At 62.3% G+C, this 17197-nt stretch overlaps 2 protein-coding genes across 2 annotated transcripts; both read right to left on the bottom strand.

Moving 5' to 3' along the window:
• Window positions 1–1350: 1350 nt before the first annotated feature.
• CELA1 (chymotrypsin like elastase 1) lies at window positions 1351–3137 on the bottom strand (the record flags this gene model as incomplete). Its single annotated transcript, XM_082299194.1, has 8 exons — window positions 3089–3137; window positions 2915–2997; window positions 2717–2817; window positions 2342–2467; window positions 2118–2254; window positions 1710–1855; window positions 1478–1627; window positions 1351–1368 (listed from the first exon to the last, which is right to left on the bottom strand). Exons 1-8 carry the CDS (start codon window positions 3129–3131, stop codon window positions 1351–1353), a joined length of 804 nt encoding a protein of 267 aa, XP_082155320.1. The 5' UTR covers window positions 3132–3137.
• A 1698-nt stretch (window positions 3138–4835) lies between these two features.
• Window positions 4836–11629, bottom strand: GALNT6 (polypeptide N-acetylgalactosaminyltransferase 6; the record flags this gene model as incomplete). The annotated part of the gene is made up of 10 exons (XM_082299162.1): window positions 4836–4956; window positions 5107–5259; window positions 5374–5475; window positions 6714–6845; window positions 7295–7495; window positions 7595–7712; window positions 8684–8918; window positions 9004–9153; window positions 10215–10387; window positions 11142–11629. The coding sequence occupies 10 exons, from the start codon at window positions 11627–11629 to the stop codon at window positions 4843–4845; spliced, it is 1866 nt and encodes a 621-aa protein (XP_082155288.1). The 3' UTR covers window positions 4836–4842.
• Window positions 11630–17197: the final 5568 nt, after the last annotated feature.

Genomic DNA, 17197 nt, shown 5'->3' with positions numbered 1-17197 from the left:
GTCGGCAAAGGCTCAGCAGTTCACGGTCTCTGGTACCACCCAGAGCTCAGCCTTCATCTCAGCCGCAAGCTGAGCTACTGCACCAGCTGCGTTCCTGACACACCAAGCAGGGAATCCCAGGATTCCTGAGGTGGGAAAAGCCCTCCCAGTCCATCAAGGCCAAGCTGTGGCCGATGCCCACCCTGTCACCAGCCCAGAGCACTGAGTGCCACCTCCAGCCCTTCCCTGAACACCACCAGGGATGGGCACTCCAAACCTCCCTGGGCAGCTCCTGCCAGTCTCTGAGCACCCTTTCCATGGAGAAATTCCTGCTGCTGTCCACCCTGAGCCTGCCCTGGCCCAGCCTGAGGCCGTTCCCTCTCCTCCTGTCCCTGTTCCGTGGGAGCAGAGCCCGACCCCCCCCCTCCCGGCTGCCCCCTCCTGTCAGGGAGTTGTGCAGAGCCACAAGGTCCCCCCTGAGCCTCCTTTGCTCCAGGCTGAGCCCCCCCAGCTCCCTCAGCTGCTCCAGCCCCTTCCCCAGCTCTGTTCCCTTCTCCAGACATGGTCCAGCTCCTCCTCAAGTGTTTTTCTTGTTGGGAGGGGCAGAAGTGGACACAGCCCTCGAGGGGCTTCAGCAGTGCCAGGTGCAGCCACCGCTCCTGCGGCCACCCCAGTGCCGGGAGGGCCATCTTGCTGTCCTTGGGTGTTTTGTTCAGCAGGACACGACAAAGGGGTGAGAGGAACCCCCAGGGGCCACTGGATCCATGCAGCGGCGTCTGTTTTGGGCGTAAACTGGGTGTTTGGGGCACGTTGGTGCTGGCGGTTTGCCCCCGGGCTGGGGGGTTGTGGCACAGCCGCAGGATGCAGCTGAGGGACGAGGAGGTGACCGTCCCCGAACCCGGCATCTCTCATGGCCAAGGAGGTCAGTTTGGGAAGAGAAACGGAGCGAGTGTCAGGGAAAATGGCGATGGGACGGCCCCGTATCCTCTGGGTGTCCCCCGCATTCCCAAGGATCCGCCTTGCTGCCCAGGAAGGGGATTTGCAGCGTTTCCCCCCCCTCTGCCAGCATCTCACAGACGCTCGGGCTGCCCCGACAGCTCGGAGCCGGCTCCTGCTGCCCAGGGCTCTTCCCTGAGGGGCGAGGAGGAGGAGGAGGAGGCGGGCAAGGGATGGACGGGGCATGGGAGGGGAGGAGGATGCCGGGCCGGAGGAGGAAGGATCGGCGGGCGCGGGACAAGGCAGCAGCGAGGCACAGAGACGGGAAGAGAGATTTTATTGGCCCCGGCTCGGGGGCGAGAAGGCCGGAGCGCGGCGCGGGGGCGTCAGGGGATGTCCGTGGGCGAGGGCGAGCGGGCGCTTGTTCCGCTCTGCTCAGTTCTGGGCGACCACCTGGAAGGGAGAAGGGGCCGGGCTGAGCCGCGCGGGGCCGGGGCCGGCGCAGAGGTGCCCCGAGAGCGCCGGGGCTGAGCCCCGGCCCGGCCCGGCCCGGCCGCCTTACGCTGTTGATCCAGGAGACGTAGGCGGAGACGCGGGTGAACACGGTGGGTTTGCGGAGGACGTTGCAGCCCTGGCTGGACACGAAGCTGGTGACGCCGTGCACCTGGTACTGGCCATTGACGGCGCAGTGCAGGGGACCGCCGGAATCGCCCTGCGGAGCGAGGAGCGGCGTGAGCCGGGGCTGCGGGGGGCGCCGGGGGTGCCGGGGGGCAGCGCGGGGCGCGGGGCCGGACCTGGCAGCCGGAGCGCACGCCGTCGCCGCCGGCGCACACCATGGTGTTCTTGACGGTGGAGCCCCAGTAGGACGCGCTGGAGCAGGTCTGGTAGTCCACGATGGGCAGGTAGGCCTGGAGCAGGACGCTGGACAGCTGCCCGTTGCCTGCACGGACCCGGCGCCGGTCAGCGGCGGCTCGCAGCCGCCGGAGCCCGCAACGGCCCGGCCAAAGCAGAGCCTCGGCCCCCGCCCAGCCCCCCCCGGCCCCGTCCGTCCCCCCAAAGCTCGGCGCGGCCCCAGCCGGCGCTGGGCACCTGCGTGCCCCGAGCGAAGCCTCCTGGGGCGGCCAAGGGCTCCGAGAGCTCCCTGGGCTGCCGGCGTCGCCCAGCCTCGGGGGAATTTGGGGCGGGGGGAGCCCGTCACTCACTGCGGGTGAGCCCCCAGCCGGTGATGTAGCAGGGGTAGTTGTTGGGCAGGATGCTGCCCTCCTGGGGCAGCACCGCCAGCTGCACGGCGCTGTTCAGGGTGGCGGAGCCGCTCAGGCGGAAGAGGGCGATGTCGTAGCTGCGGCGGGGAGGGAGAGGATGTTACAAGGACCCCCGGGCCGGATCCCGGCCGGGCTCCCCCCAGGTCCCCTCCCGCGGGCTTTACCCCGCGGCCACGTTGTTGCTGTTCCAGTAGGGGTGGACGATGATCTTGCTGACGCTGAAGATCTGCTCGCTGCCCTCGTTCCTGTTGAGGTTGTGCTCGCCGGCCACCACACGGTAGTTCATGTTACTGCCGGGAAGGTGCAAAAACACTCCTTCAGCCCCAAAGTACGGTCATTCCAAGCGCGAGCTGATGCGGAAGGGTCAGAGCAGGGAGAGCATGCTCCCGAAATAGCCCCGTGCAGCCCCTGCCGGAGGAGCCCAAAAGGCCTCCAAGGGCGGCTGCGCTGCGGCTTGGGGCGGCCGGACTTTCTCCTTGGAAAGGGTTTTGGGGGAAAGGAGCTTTCCCGAGAGGAAGGAGGGGGCCCGCCCTGCTCACTTGTTCACGCAGTGGGCGGCGGTCATCACCCAGTTCCTGCGGATGAGGGAGCCTCCGCAGGTGTGGTGCCAGCTGCCCCCGGAGTAATACTGGAGGGAGATCTGGGGAGGGGGCGAGACACGGGCAGGGGGGGCTCAGCGCAGGGTGCCGGGGCGAGGAGAGCCCCGGCATCGCCCTTGGGACCCCGGCAGGACTCACCTGGTAGGGCCAGGCGTGCGAGCGCGCCTCGGTCCCACCGACCACCCGCTGCATCCCATCGAGATCGAGCTCGGAGCAGCGCCCTGGCGACAGAGGGACGGCGTGAGTCCCCAGCGGGGGGCTCAGGGAGGGTGTCAGCAGGTGCCGAGGCCGAAGGCTTCGGGCGGGACTCACCGCAGAGGGCGAGGGCGGCGAGGAGCACGAGCTGCAGCATCATCCTGGAGCGCGGTGTCCACGGCGGGACCGAGGCGCTGCCCCGCGGCCGCTTTAACGGGGCCGCGGGAGGAGGCGCGGGAAGGGGAGCAGGTGCCGCGGCCCCAGCGAGCGGCCTTGGCCCCTCTGCCAAAGCACACACGGCGCCGAGGCAGCCCACGGACACCCCGAGCGTCCCTCGGCTCCGGATCCCGCGCAGACGCCGCCCCGCGCCGGCACCTTCCTGCTCCCGTGTCCCGGAGCCGCGTCCCGAGGTTGTCCCGGTCTCGGCCCCGGGGGGCCTCGGCTGCGGCTCCGTGGCCTTGATTTGTGGGACGGTCCCAGAGGCTGATCCAGCACCCGAATGGAGCCGCAGCGTTGCTGGCCTGGGGAAATCGAGGCACAAACGGGGCACGACCTCCAGCCCCTCGCCAACCCCGCGGCACAGCCAGCGCTGGAGCAGGGCCGGGGCTCGGCCTCCCCGGGGCCTGACTTTGGGGCTAAATGAAGCAGCGCTACGGCTCGAAATAAAGCCCGGAGTTCTGGCCAAAACGGTGTCCTTTTTTACCCCTTCAACTTGAGGCTGTTTTGGGGGGGAACCTTGGCCCTCGAGGCGCAGGCACTGGCAAACAGCATTTGGGACCACGGGGGTCATGGGCTCACGCGGGTAAAGAAAAATGGAGGAAGTGAAAAGCACCTGCTGCCGTTCTGCCCTTATCTCCAAGGAAAACACGAGATTTCACAGGGACACAATCTCCAACTGATCCCGTGTTGGTTCTATCAGCACCAAGGGCACACGGCGAGGGACAGCGGCAGCGGCTCCGCCCCACGCCGGGACACCCCAATCCAAAGCTGAGCCCCCAGTCGTAGTACAAAGGGCTGTAGACTCATTTTGGGCTAAATAGGGAGTTTCTAGGGCAGGAAGAGGGACGGTTATAAGGTGAGAGGATTGTGGGGAGCTTGGAAAGGCTAGAGACAGCATTTGTGTAAAATAAATCATCTCTTTATTTGAGGCTGTGTGTCTAGGACAGGTTCTCTCGCCTCCTGCCATGTCCAGGAGGATTTTGCACCCACTATAAATGAAATGGCAACAAAAGTGGCAGCTACAGGAGTTGGGCTAGACAAAAATTCAGGAACAGAGGAGACGCGGCACCCGGGATCCTCTTCGGAAGGATTCTGTGGTGCCATCCAGGGAAACTCCTCCTGCTCAGCCCAAGCAGAATCGCACCCAGGAATCATCATCATTTAACAATAACAAACACAAATCGAACTTCCCTCCCCCTCAAATCCAACGTGATTCCTAAGGCACAGATCCCAACTTCTCCCATTGCCCGCCAGGGGCCACCGCAAGCCACGATGCCCCCTTACGGGAGGAGCCCCACGGTCACCATCCTCCTCCTCGGCGGATTTCCCCACCCCGATTCCACATCTGCGGAGGCACATCCACGTTTTTAATGCCCGATGTGAACTGAAGAGTCTCTGGCTGGAGCCGGGATGGGGAGGACGAGCAGCGGCTTCCGAGGAGCATCTGCAGGAGCGTCCCCTCACGACCGCTGCGTTTTGGGGTCCGTGGGGTGCCCCCGGCAGAGCCCGGCTCCCAAAGGCACGGGATTCAGTTCAAGGCAGCCACGAAATGCAGCATATTTAAGGCTTTCACTTCTTAAAGCGAACAAGGAAGGTTTTTGGATCCTGGTTTCCTGAGCGTGGCCGGGGCCGGCCGGGGGCTCCGCTCCCTTTTAGGTGAAGGACCAGAGCTGGTGCGGGTCCGTGAGGTCGCAGGGAACCAGCGCCGGGTGCTTCCCCCGGGCCGTCAGACACATCCCCGAGGCCAAGTTCTTGATGAGCCGGTTCTGCCGAGAAACAACCCAAGCGGTCAGCGAGCGATCGCGGGGTGAACGAGGGGCGTGACCGAGGGGAAGCGGCACCGGGGAAGCAGCGCCGTGGCGGGCACGGTGCCGCCGTGCCCAGGGGCGGTGCCCGGCACGGAGGGATCTCCTCACCTGCGCCAGGTCCCACTCCTCGCTGGCGGGCACCCGGCCGGGCTTCCCTCGGAACTGGCACTCGCCCAGCTCGGCCGCGCCCGCGCCCGCGCGCAGGCACAGCTCCTTGCCGATGTTGTGGCGCAGCTCCCGCTGGCTCGTGTACTCAAAGTACTGCGGGAAGAGCCAAGCGGGGCCGTCACTGCCGCGCCCCGGGAGGGACCCCCGGGGGAAACCGGGAGGGGGGGTGCAGACGGGGAAATGATGGGAGTGGCTTGGGGGGCGCACCTGGTTGCCCCCCAGCCCGTGGCAGGGGTACATGATGAGAGGTTTCCCACCGTGGTTGTTCTCCCCGACGTCCAGGCAGCTCTTGGTGCCCTCGTTTTTTATCTGTGGGGTGGGGGGAAGAGAGGTGGGGGTGGGGGGAAACAGAAGGGGAGAAAGGAGATGGAAAGAGGGGGAAAAAGAGAGAAAATGACGAAGGGAACGGGAGGGGGGGGCAGGGTAAAAGAGGGGGGAGGGTGGAAAAAGAGGCGGAAAAAGACGGGGCAGAGGGGAAAAGGGGCAGGAGTGAGGCAAAAGGTGTGGGGGGGGAGGAGGGCGGAAGAAAGAAGGGCTCAGAGGAGCCGGGGTAGGACCCGCCTCAGGTTTGGCTGTGCGGGGCTCTGGGTTATCGCTGTGCAAACACGATTCCGGCACTCAGCACCGGGTCCGGGTCCCGTGTCCTTTCCAGGACACGAGGAACGCCCAAGCCAACGCCTCCGGCGCACGGAGCAAAGGGAAAGCTGCCCGGGTTGAGCTTTCAGGAAATAAAGGTGAATTAAAAGCTGGACGGGAGCCAGCACCCAGCACCCTGTCACCGCGCTGTCACCGCGCTGTCACCTGGTCGTGCCGGCTGCGGTCACATCGCCCTGCCTGAGGAGGGGCAGACCCAGTTTGGGGGAAAGGGCTTTTCTGGCGGCTCCATCCCTGAGGATGGAGCCGGAGCTCCACACCCCGCCTGTCCCGACTGCTCAGGGATGGAGCTGGAGCCCCTCATCCTGCCTGTGCTCGGTTCCTTGGGGACGCAGCCAGAGCTCCGTGTCCTGCCTGTCCCCAGCTCCCTCAGGGATGGAGCCAGCCCTCCACATCCCCCCTGTCTCCACTTCCCTGTGGATGGGTGGATGGGGATGGGGTCCTGCATCCCGCCTGTTCCCAGAATCCTTCGGGATGGAGCTGGAGCTCCGCATCCCGTCCCCAGCTCAGTTTTCCCAGCCCTCCCTGTGCCAGGGCACTCTTCGGGGCTCAGGGAAATTTTCAGCTCTTCCCCCGAGTTTAACCCAAATCCACGTTCCTGTGGGTTCCCCACCCTGGAGCTCACCCCAAACCAGCTCTGCCAGATTCCAGCTCAGCCGGAGCCCAGACCGGCCCGGCCAGCCGGTGACAGAGGTGGCGACAGACAGACACAGTGAGCAGTGACAGACACGGTGACAGACACAGCGACGGGTGACAAACGTGGCAGCACCAACCCCCGTCCCCTGCGCTGGTTTAATGCAAATCCCCCAAACCCAACCTTTGGGCACTTCCCCGCTCCGCTGTTCCCACCCAGGGCCGAGGCCTGTGGATGCTTTGGCCATCCCGGCACTTACGGCTCCGTAGAACGTCGGGGTGAGGTCGGGCACGAACATCTCGGGGTAGACGTTCTGCAGGTACCAGGTGAAGTTCCTGCAGTGCAGCCGCTCCCGCAGCCTGCGCCGCTCTGTGATGTCACCAAACGTCTTCTATCAACGGAGTCACGGGAGAAAATTAAACTCACCTCCGGAAACAGCAGGGAAAATCCCAAAAAACTCCTTTCTGAGCTGGGGCTCAGAGCTGGGCGTCACCCCAGCTTTGTCATCATCCCTCACGGTGTGAGCAGCACCGAGACAATTGGGGGGGGGGGGGGGAGTGTCACCTGGCAGGTACCCACGGGCTCCACCAAGAGCTCGGAGATATTTTGGCACAAAGTTTTGGTGTTATGAAAAAAAAAAAAAAAATCATACAAATCGATGTTTTCCTACTAGGAAACATTCTGGCCAAAGAATTAAAAGAAAATAGGCTTTTGGCTACTTCTGTCCACCTGTGTCTGGTTTCCCGCCCATCACCCCCCTCCCCCTGCTCAGGTGGAGCTCCCAGCAGGACCAGCCCCCCCCCCCCAATAGAAGCAGTAGCCCCCCAGGGTGTCCAGTACCTCTCTGGCCATCTGGGAGGCTTGCTGGTTCCGGCGGTAGAAGATCTCCTTGTAGTCGTCCATCCAGACCTCGGCCAGGCGCACCTGGTTCCGGGAGATCACCTGGGTGCCCTTGGGAAAGGTGTGGGGGCTCTTGGAGCGGAACACGTGGCCCACGACGGAGCAGGGGATGATCTCGACCTGTCCCCCGCACTGCCACACCTGCGGGGAAGCCACACCTGAGGCGGGGGGGTCCAGCCCCCGGGCCCCCCAACAGGGAGCTCCCTGGAGGTGCCTTTGAAGGTGACCCCCCGTCCTTACCCTGAAGGACATTTCCACGTTCTCACCCCCCCAAATCTCCATCTGGTCGTCGTAGGAGCCGATGTGCTCAAAGTAGGACCTGGAGATGGCAAAGAGGCCACCTGCGAAGGTCGGGGACCTGGGGGGACCAAAGAAGGGGTAAAACACAAATAAAAGGGCGGAAATCTGAGTTTTGGGACATCACAGCCCCAAAATCAGAGTCCCCCCCATCCAGCTGTGGTGGCTTTGGTGGACAGGCTGGGCCCAGCTGCTGGGAGGGGACAGAGGTGACAGCGTGACGCGGAGGGGCCTCGCTGCCGGCTGGATTCAAAGTGAAAAGGGGATATTGTTACCAAAAACCTGTCGCCAAAACCAGGGGGAGGTCAGAGCTCGGTGCCCCAATCCCTCCTCCCGCTTCCCTAATCTTTTCCATCTGAGGCTGGAACAGAACCTCGCCTTTATTCAGGAGAAATAATAAACCCCAAGGATTCGCTGAGCTGCTGGAGACGAGGCAGCGCCGGGAGCCAAGCGCCCGGCTGGAGGTAAAAGAGGCCTTTATAGGGACAGGAGCGTCTCCCAGGTGACCCGCGCACAAAGCCAGCCCCGCGGCCGCGGTGGGGACGGGGCCAGCCGGGCTGTCCGGTGTCTCCCCGTGGGAGCACCCGGCTTGTCCTGGGGCAGCAGCGGAGAGGTGGGAAAATCACCCAGGCTTTCTCTGCATGTAAAATAGAGGGATAAAAAGAGGGATTTTGGTACAAGTCTGATCCGCAGGTGACTTGTGCTGCTGTGCCAGTGCGGGGGCACCTGGGCATGCGAGGGTGAGAAGGTACAGACAGCAATTAAATCCTTAATGAGAAACTCTGCCGGAGGCAGTTGCAAGGTCCGTCCCCCAAGCCTCAGGCGAGGTTTGTCCTCCACCACCCCCACAGCTCTGACCATGCCCGGGAACAAACCCCCTGAGATCCCTCATGCCAAGAATCCCCGGAGAAAACCCCACTGGGAAGGGGCAGCACCGCCCACCCGGAGGCACCAAAACCAAGGAAAACCCAAATTCGTTGGAAAAAAAGAGCAAACCCAGCTGGATGACGAATCCCCCCGTGCTGGGCTTACTTGATGGGGAAGGTCTCATCCTTCCTGCGCTGCCTCTCCCGGGCGGGAACGACCTCCCAGCCGAAAGTCAGGCTCCAGTCGAAGTTGCCCCGGCTGTGCTGCTTCCCGTTCTGGACGGGCTTGGAGAACTCGAAGGTGTTGAGGTCGATGGTGGCGATGTCGGGGCTCACAACGGCCGTGGGCTCCTCGGCGATGCGGGACAGGAGCGGCTCCAGCCACCCATGGAAACACTCGCCTGGGACACGGGGCAGGGTTGGAGCGGGGCAGCCCCGCTCACAGCGCCCGGGAGCAGACACGGGAGTCACAGGGTGGGCACTCACAGTGGGCATCCAGGAAGGTCAGCACCTCCCCGCTGGCCACGCTGGCCCCCAGCAGCCGCGCCGTGATGAGCCCCTTGCGCTCCCGCTGCCGCACCACGCGCACGATCTGCAGCTGCTCCACGTAGCGATCCAGCTCCTCCTTCAGGTACTCTGCGGGCGGGAAGAGCATCCGGATCCATCGGAGAGGCAGGTGCCGGTCCCTGCATCCCATCCCATCCCATCCCATCCCATCCCATCCCATCCCATCCCATCCCATCCCATCCCATCCCATCCCATCCCATCCCCTGCTGCTCAGACCCTGCAGCCGGGTTTGGGTTCAGGGACACCTGAACCTTTGCCCCAAGTGTATTTTTGGCTAAAGAAAATGAATTTTATGAGGGAAACGCCCCCTCCCGTCTAATCCCTCTCTGGAGAGGGACGGGGAATGACAGGGTGAGGAGGTCACATCCCTGTGCTTGAAGTGTCACCAGGACCAAGTTGTTTCTGAGGGAAGGGACAGCGGACGTGGGTGTCCAGAGGAACCCGGGATTTCCTGGCAGATGCAGCCAAGCCAGGAGCTGGAAATGGCCAAGTGAGAGCCGGGACCGCCGGAAAACCGTCCTGGGAAGGGGACCCGAGTCCAGCCCACGTCCAGCCACAGTGGGAGCCAAGTTCCCGGGCAATGAAGCCCCGCGGCACCGCGAGGTTGCTGCTCCTCGGGAACCCGCGGGCGGAAAGGGAGAATTTATCTGGGACAAGGGCAGAGTCCGCTCCTCCCAGCGCCCCGACACTGAACCCTGCTTTAATTAGCTCGGGGTGCTCATTAACGAGGGTTGCAGCTGGCTGGGGGTGGAGGTTTGTGGGGCACCCGGTTTGTCCCCAGGGCTGGGTTGACAGCGGTGCTGGGGAAGGGAAAATCCCAGGGGTGCTCCGGGCTGGGTGTGGAACGGGGAGCGGCTGTTGGGAGATCCCGGGATGTCGGGAGCCTGAGCCGCTTCTCCGAGTGGCTCAGAGCTGCTGCTTCCAGGCATGGAAAGGGGCTTGGCATCCCCTGCATCCTGCCCGGGCTCCCGCACCCCTCTGATCCCGCATCCTGCCAGGGGTTCTGCCTCCCTCTGGTCCCCGAATCCCCCCACCGCTCCCTCACACCTCCCTGGGGCTCCTGCACCCCTCTGGTCCCACATCCCACCACGGCTCCTGCATCCCTCTGTGTCCCCGTGGCCCCCACCCACCATCCGTGCTGGCATCATCCACCAGGATGACCTCTCGGAGCAGCCGAGCCGGGGACGAGTGCAGGACGCTGTAGACTGTCCGGAGCAGAGTGGACCAGGCCTCGTTGTGGAACACGATGACCACGCTGGTGGTGGGGAGGGGGGGGCAGCGCTTGAACTTCTGGTCGATGCACCTGGGGGGCAGAATGGGGGGGGGGGGGGTGAAGGGGGAGGCACGACCGGAGTGACCCCCCCCCCCGATATCCTCCCCCAACCCCACAGCGGGGGAGCAGCTCTGGCCCCTCCGGACTCATCCCTGCTTTGATTCCCATTGATTTTGGTTGAGTGAGTCCCGCTCCCGGCCCCCGTGTCCCCTCTTTGTCACCGCTACACCTGCTAAGCACGGATAATCGCCTGCCGGCGCGGGGGGCTGGATTCCTCCATCCCTTTCAAGGCTTTTTCCATCCCGAATTCCCCCCGTGTCTCCCCCATCCCACCCCCCCGTGCGGGCAGGGCTGGGGGGGCCCCGCTTTAATCCGGCAGCCCCCGGCCGAGGGCAGGCGGGGAAATCTCTGGAGTTTCCCCATTTCCCTCCCCCCCTGCCCCAGCGGGGTCCGAGGCTGTTCCACTCGGATGAGAAAAGAAAAAGTCTGACCACTGGAAAAAAGGAGGGAGAGGAGGGAAAGGCGGGGAGGTGCTGGAGCCACCAAGCAGGTACAGGGAGACACAAAGAGCCTGTTGCCACTAAACCCACCCCCAAGGGGCCAAAAATAGGGAAAAATAAGAATAAATAAATAAATGCATTTTTTTCATCTCTGCCTTCATTCAATCCCCTGCCAGTGCCGGCTGACGTCCTGGCCCAAATCTGCTTTAATTTCCTCCTAAATTTAAGGGAGTAAGCGGCCAGATTTAAGTAAGTGCCCATTCTTAAGTGGCCCCGGCTCTCACTCGGGGGGGCGGCTGTCGGGGCCCAGCGCTCGCTGCAGGGAGATGCGGTCGCTGGCGAAGGCGTTGAAGCAATGCTTCTCATAGCCCCGCTCCTTCTCCTTCGTCTCCTCGGGCGTCCAGCGATCCTTCTTGAAGGCTTTTCCGTCGGCCCCGGGGCTGGCGGGGTCCTGGGGCGGCCTCTCCATGAGCGGCCGCAGCTCGGCCGCGGTGTAGAAGCCGGGCAGGCAGGAGCGGGCGCTGGGCAGCGGCTCCGGCGGCGGCTCCGGGGCCCCGATCTGCAGCCGCGGCATCGAGTCCCGCAGGTCCCGCACGGCGCCCAGCATCAGGTCCAGCACCTGGTCCTTGCCCTGCACGATGTTCCTCAGCCACGGCTCCTCGCCCGGGTCCTTGCGCCCCACGTCCTTCTGCAGGATGAAGAGGAACAGGACGAAGACGGCGCCCGCCAAGGCCACCTTCAAGGGGCTGTAGCGGCGGCGGAACAGCCTCATTTTGGGGTTTTGGGGCGGGGTTTGGACGGTTCTCCGGGCTGGGATGGGGGTTCAGGGATGTGGGGGCTCGGGGAGTATCACGATGTGCTGCTCTGCTCCAGCGACCTGGGGGAAGGAGAAACACCTGCAGTTAATTCCTGGGCTGGATGTGCTGATCCCACTGATGTCCAAACAGAATATATTGTACTTGAGACATAATGTATTGCACTTAGAATAGATTCTATTGTACTTAAAGCGGAATATGTAAATATGTAAATATATAAATATATAAATCAAGGCATGGAACAGTTTGGGTTGGAAAGGACCTTAAAGACCATCCAGTCCAACCCCCTGCCACGAGCGGGGACCTCCCACTAGACAAAACCCCAAATTATTAATAACAAACAATAATAAATTAATACAATAGCAATGTAATATATTAATATATCGACATAGTAATGCGGTATCAGTAACATATTAACGCATCAATATCGCAATACAATATTAGAAATATATTAATACAGTCATATAATATTAGCAATATGTTAATATAAAGTCAGGCACAAGCAATACCTGTAAAATTCATTCCCTCCCCAGCCCTTCCAGCCCCTAAACCCATCCCAAAATTAAAGCACCAAGAAAAGTGCGGGTTAATAAATGCCGGAGGATGTGCAGGGCCCCACCACCACACCCGGGACCCCCCCCCAAAGTTTCTCCTGGGTCTGATCCGGAGGCTGCAGCCTCCCCCCGCCACCACTCCTCGCGCGCCAAAGTTAAAACAGAGCCAGAAATTTGCCAAAATATTTTTGGCCGCTGGGAAAAAGCCTTTTCCTGGGCATTTTCCTGCCTGCGAAGGAAAACTCGAGCAGACCCTGCAGAGCTCCGGGTTCGGCCGGGTTGGAGCAGCAGGTTCGGTGTCCGATGCCGTGTCCGGTGCTGCGGCCACCGGGAGCTCGGCGCCAGCTCCCAAATTTCCCCCGGGACCCGTCGGAGGCTCTGAGCTTCCCACCACCCCCAAACTTCCCGCGGCTCCTCTTTGTGAGCCGCGGCCGCCGGAGCATGGACGAGCCCGGCGGGATCCATTCACCGCCATCTCCTCCTCCTCCTCCACTTTGGGGTCCCCCCCTTCTCTTGATTCCTTTTTTCCCTTTTCTTTTCATTCTCTTGGAAATGGGGCGGGGAAGGGCACCTGCCACAACTTCAAGGGCGAGGAAGTTTGGGTTGGGGAGGAGGAGGAGGGTCCCCGGGGTCCCCGCTTTGAGCGCCGCGGGATCAAAGCCGGACCACGCTCCACTGCCAAGGGCGCGCGGCCCCATCCAGCGGCTCCACGGAAAAGCAGAACCAGGGAAAAAACATCAATCCCCTCGTATTTTCTGCCATTTCCTCGGAATTCCTGCCCGCAGCTGAGCGAAGGTGCCCCCACCCCACCCGTGCCCCTGAGCACCGAGGTTTTCGTCGCAGGGCGCTGCCGTGCAAGGCGGGAGAGGGGAAAGCAACAGATTTTGGGGGAAAATCCCCCGTTTCCATTAACCGCGCATCTCTCGGAGTTTCCTTCCTGCCACGTTGCTAACGAAGCTCGTTAGGTGTCGGTGCTAATTAACCCCAGGGGGACACTCAGGTGTGCAGGGGGGCGCCGGTTGTGCACAACAAGAGCGGCAGCTCCCGGGGGGCCCCAACCCAAAAGGGCAAAAAACCCCAAATACAAATTGGAACCCCCTCCCCAAAAGGGCAAAAAACCCAAATACAAATTTAAAAACTCCCCCCAAAAGACCGGGGTGGATTTGGCACAGAGCCCCAGCGGGAGCTCCTGGTGCACCTGCGCCCTCTGCTCCAGGCCCCGCAAACTCCCAGCTGGATTCTGCTCCATCCCGTCCAGCCCATCCCGAGAATCCCGTGTGCTGGCCCTGCACCCTCGAAAACAACATGAGAATGACCCAGGGGAGCCTGCTGGGGTCAGAAAAGGGGGAAAAGGGGTTTGGTGGGAATTCGAGGAGCATCCCCCGGTGGTGTGGGAGCGAGGGATGGTGGGAAGAGGTGGAAATCGAGAGATCCTCGTGGAGGAAAAAAAGGAAAAAGAAGAACAAGTGAATGACATCGAAACTGCCGCAGGCGAGGTGGCCACGGGCTCCACGTGACAGCGAGCCACGGTGACATCGGGAGTGGCAGGGACGGGGAAAAGCCAGGAGCGGGAAGTGGGGCGCAGCAAGGGAAAGGCGGGGTTGTTCCCGGTGGGATTCAGTTCCAGTGTGAGGAACTGGATGTGCTGGGGAGTGCGAGGGGCACGAGCTCACAGGAAGCAGATTCCTGTCGGGGTCCCCCCGTCCAGGTGCTGCCCTCATCCCTTGGGATGAGCCCCAGGGGTCCTGGACCCGCTCCCGGTGGTGTGGGATGGGAGCCCCGGGGGATGGGGGTGTGTGAGGGTCTCTGCCCCGCCAGGGGTTCTGGGGTACCCCGTGGGGCTGACGGGGGCCGGGTCCTCCCTCTGCCCTGCCCGGAACTGCCACAGGCCCTGGAGCCGCTGGGCTGCTCGAGGGGCTCCATCCGGATCCCCCCACCCCGGGGAGCTCCATCCCAGAACCACCTAAACCCCCTTGCACGGAGGGGCCTCTGCAGCGGGACCCCCGAGCACCCAACCCCCAGGAGGGGCCCTCACCAGGACCACCCTGCTCCCCTTCCCCCGGGGCGAGCCCTCCTCACCGGGAGCCTCCTGTCTCCCTTGCCTGGAAGGGGTGGGCCACAGCAGGACCTCCAGACCCCCTCCCCGTGGTGGGGGGCTCTGCAGCGGGACCACCGGGACCCCTTCACCCAGCGCAAGGACTTCACACCGGGACCCCCGGGCCCCCTTACCGCAGAGGGGGGCGCCGCACCGAGACCCCCGGGACCACCGGAGCCCCTTTCCCTGGGGCGAGGGCTGCGCACCGGGACCCCGGGACCCCCTTCCCCCGGCAAGGGCTCGGCACTGGGACCCGCAGACCCGCTTACAGCTGAGGGGGCTCAGCAGCGGGACCCCCGTCCCGTCCCCTCTCCTCCCCTCTCACCGGCTCCACGGCGGCTGCGGGGCCGCAGGTGCGTCCGGGCGGGGCGGAGCCACCTGCGCTACCTGTTCCCCGCCCCCCGGGACAGGTGCACGGGCCGGGGCCACCGCGGTCCTAAAGCCGCCTGTCCCGGGAAAAACGCCGGGTCCTAAAGCCGCCTGTCCCGGGAAAAACGCCGGGTCCTGGAGGTGCCGGTCAGGGAACAACGCCGGGTGCTGGTGCCACCCACCGGCCCCGCGCCTGAAATGGGGGTGCCGTGCTGGGGACCAGGAAATGCCTGGCACTGGGGACACTGGGAGCCTCAGGGACCTATAGAGGTCACAGGCTGTGAGCCCAGGTGTGCTGGGACCAGTAAGGGAGTGGCACTGGGCGTGCTGGGAGCCACAGGGATTCATGGAGGTCCCAAGGTCGGGACCCCAGGAGTGCTGGGACCAGTAAGCGCCCGGCGCTGGGGGTGATGGGAGCAGCACGGGAAAACCCCCGGGCCCGGGCGGGCCCCATCACCCAGCCGAGGATTTTCCTTTGGCTCCGGCGCTGCGCGGAGGATTTGGGAGATTTGAGCTGGAGCAGAGCGAGGATTAATCGGGATTATTGGGATATTCGCTGGAATATTAACTGGTTTACAGGGGATGAGGTCTCCGGGGCACAAACACCCCTCAGCCGCAAATTAAAGCTGGAATAAGGCGTGAGGGGAAACTGAGGCACCGCCTGGAGCCAACCCTCGGCCCCCACGAGCCCCCCGGGGCCTCCATCGCCCTCCCCGGGGCTTTTCCGAGTTCGGAGCCGCCGCTCTCGCCCATTTCATTTCCTGCTTCGGAGGTTTCGCTCTTCTCTCAAAACCCGAAGGGGAAATTCCCTCCCCCAAATTTGCTGCTGCTCGACTTTCAGGCGGCCGCCACTGTCAGCTCGATGCCACCGCGGCCACCGGGCAGGGCCAGGACGGTCCCCACCACGGTAAGTCACTTTTGGGGGAAATTAGAAGGGTTTTGGGGTCCACGCCGGGCTGGGCCGTGGGGATGGGATTTTTGGGTGCCCTGAACCCGCCCCGTTCCCCCCCGCCGGGTTCCGCCCCTCGCAGCCGCTCCACCAACCCCGCAAATGGGGAGTTTTGTGCTCCCAAATTGCTGCTTTTAATTGCAGTTTGGGAGAGGCTTTTTCGGGACATGAAAAATCTCCTGCTGTAGCTTCGTCCTGGTGGCACCAATGCGGGGAAACGAGGAGGAGCTGAGTCCCGAAAAGCCCCAGCAGGGATGGAGTGAAATCCATAACAAAATCTTCCCAGGCTTGTTAGGGAGTGACGGCTCCGGGTCACGCTCCAATTAATAATTAATTGGCGTCTTTCTATACAGCTCTCAGGCAAAATAAAACTTGAATTAGAGGTGGAGTTTGCTGCCTCGGGGGGTGAAAAATATGTTCGGTTTTAAGGTTTTAAGGAGCAGAGGAACCCCAAAGAGCCAGAACTGGGGCGAAGTTTCCCCTCGGTGTGGGGCGAGCACCGAAATTCCCTGCGCTGGGAGCAAACCTTACCATTGCCTCGGAGGTTTTCCTTGCTCCAGGTGCATTTCCCTCGGGATTTCTGCCCTTCATCCCTCCCGGGGAATCCACAGCGTCGGAGGCGGCTCCATCCAACCCTCCAGTCAAACCCCTAATTTGAGCCAGAGCTTAAATTGAACGCCGAGCTGAAACTTTCAGCGCTGAGCGGCAGCAAACCTGGAGGAGCTGACAGGAAGCCAGGCTGATTTGCATATTTATGCTAATTAAGATCGCACGAACCTTTCAGATCCCCTTTGCAGATGGTTTGCAGATTTGTGCCCAGCTTTGGGTTTATTTATCTTTTCGCCCAGTAATAATTGGTGCAAGATGGGGAAGCTGGGAAATTTAATCTGTAATAAAGCAGGGACAAGCGTGGGGAGCACAATTTTCCTCCGTAATGACAATATTTGGTTAATTGGTACTGGGTGGGCCTGAGCTGGGTGGTGCTTCCCGGGGTATTTTTGGGAGGAGAAGGGGCTGAGCAGCTCAAAAAAAGGGAATTGTGTCCCCACCCTTGGATGTCGTTCCTTGGATGGATTTGTAGTTGGGGTTTTTTTTTTCTCTCGTGCCCAAAAAATTCGATCCTTTGGTACCGAGTTGGAAATACAGCTTTTTCCAGGTAGGTTTTTTTACTGAATGGGATTTTTGGGTTGTTTGGAGCTCGCAGAAGCTGTGGGGGAGAGGTGGAAAAGCCCAGCTTGGCTCTTCTTAGGAAGATCCACTTCCCTTTCCTTTTTTTATCTGTATAAATGATGAGAGAACCGGGAATGCTCCTTTCTGTGCAATCCCACACACCCACAGCACCCGGGATCTCGAGGTACCAGCAGCACCAGATCCTCGGGCTGGCCCTGGCAGCTCCTCACTGCCTGTGCCTAACGCCAGCTATCAGTGGATGATTATTATTATGATTATTAATTATTATTACCATTAACAGGTGGTCGTTCCCTCTCCTCTCTCCTGCCCAGGTGTGAGGGAGATGGAGGAGCTGTTCCTGCAGCTCTGGGCGGAGGTGGCCAGGCTG

This window comes from Coloeus monedula (assembly GCF_965178545.1).
Source record: "Coloeus monedula genome assembly, chromosome: 30".
NCBI classification, from domain to species: Eukaryota; Metazoa; Chordata; class Aves; order Passeriformes; family Corvidae; genus Coloeus; species Coloeus monedula.
Note: the sequence above shows the minus strand (reverse complement) of the source record. Positions and strands in the feature narration are given on the sequence as shown.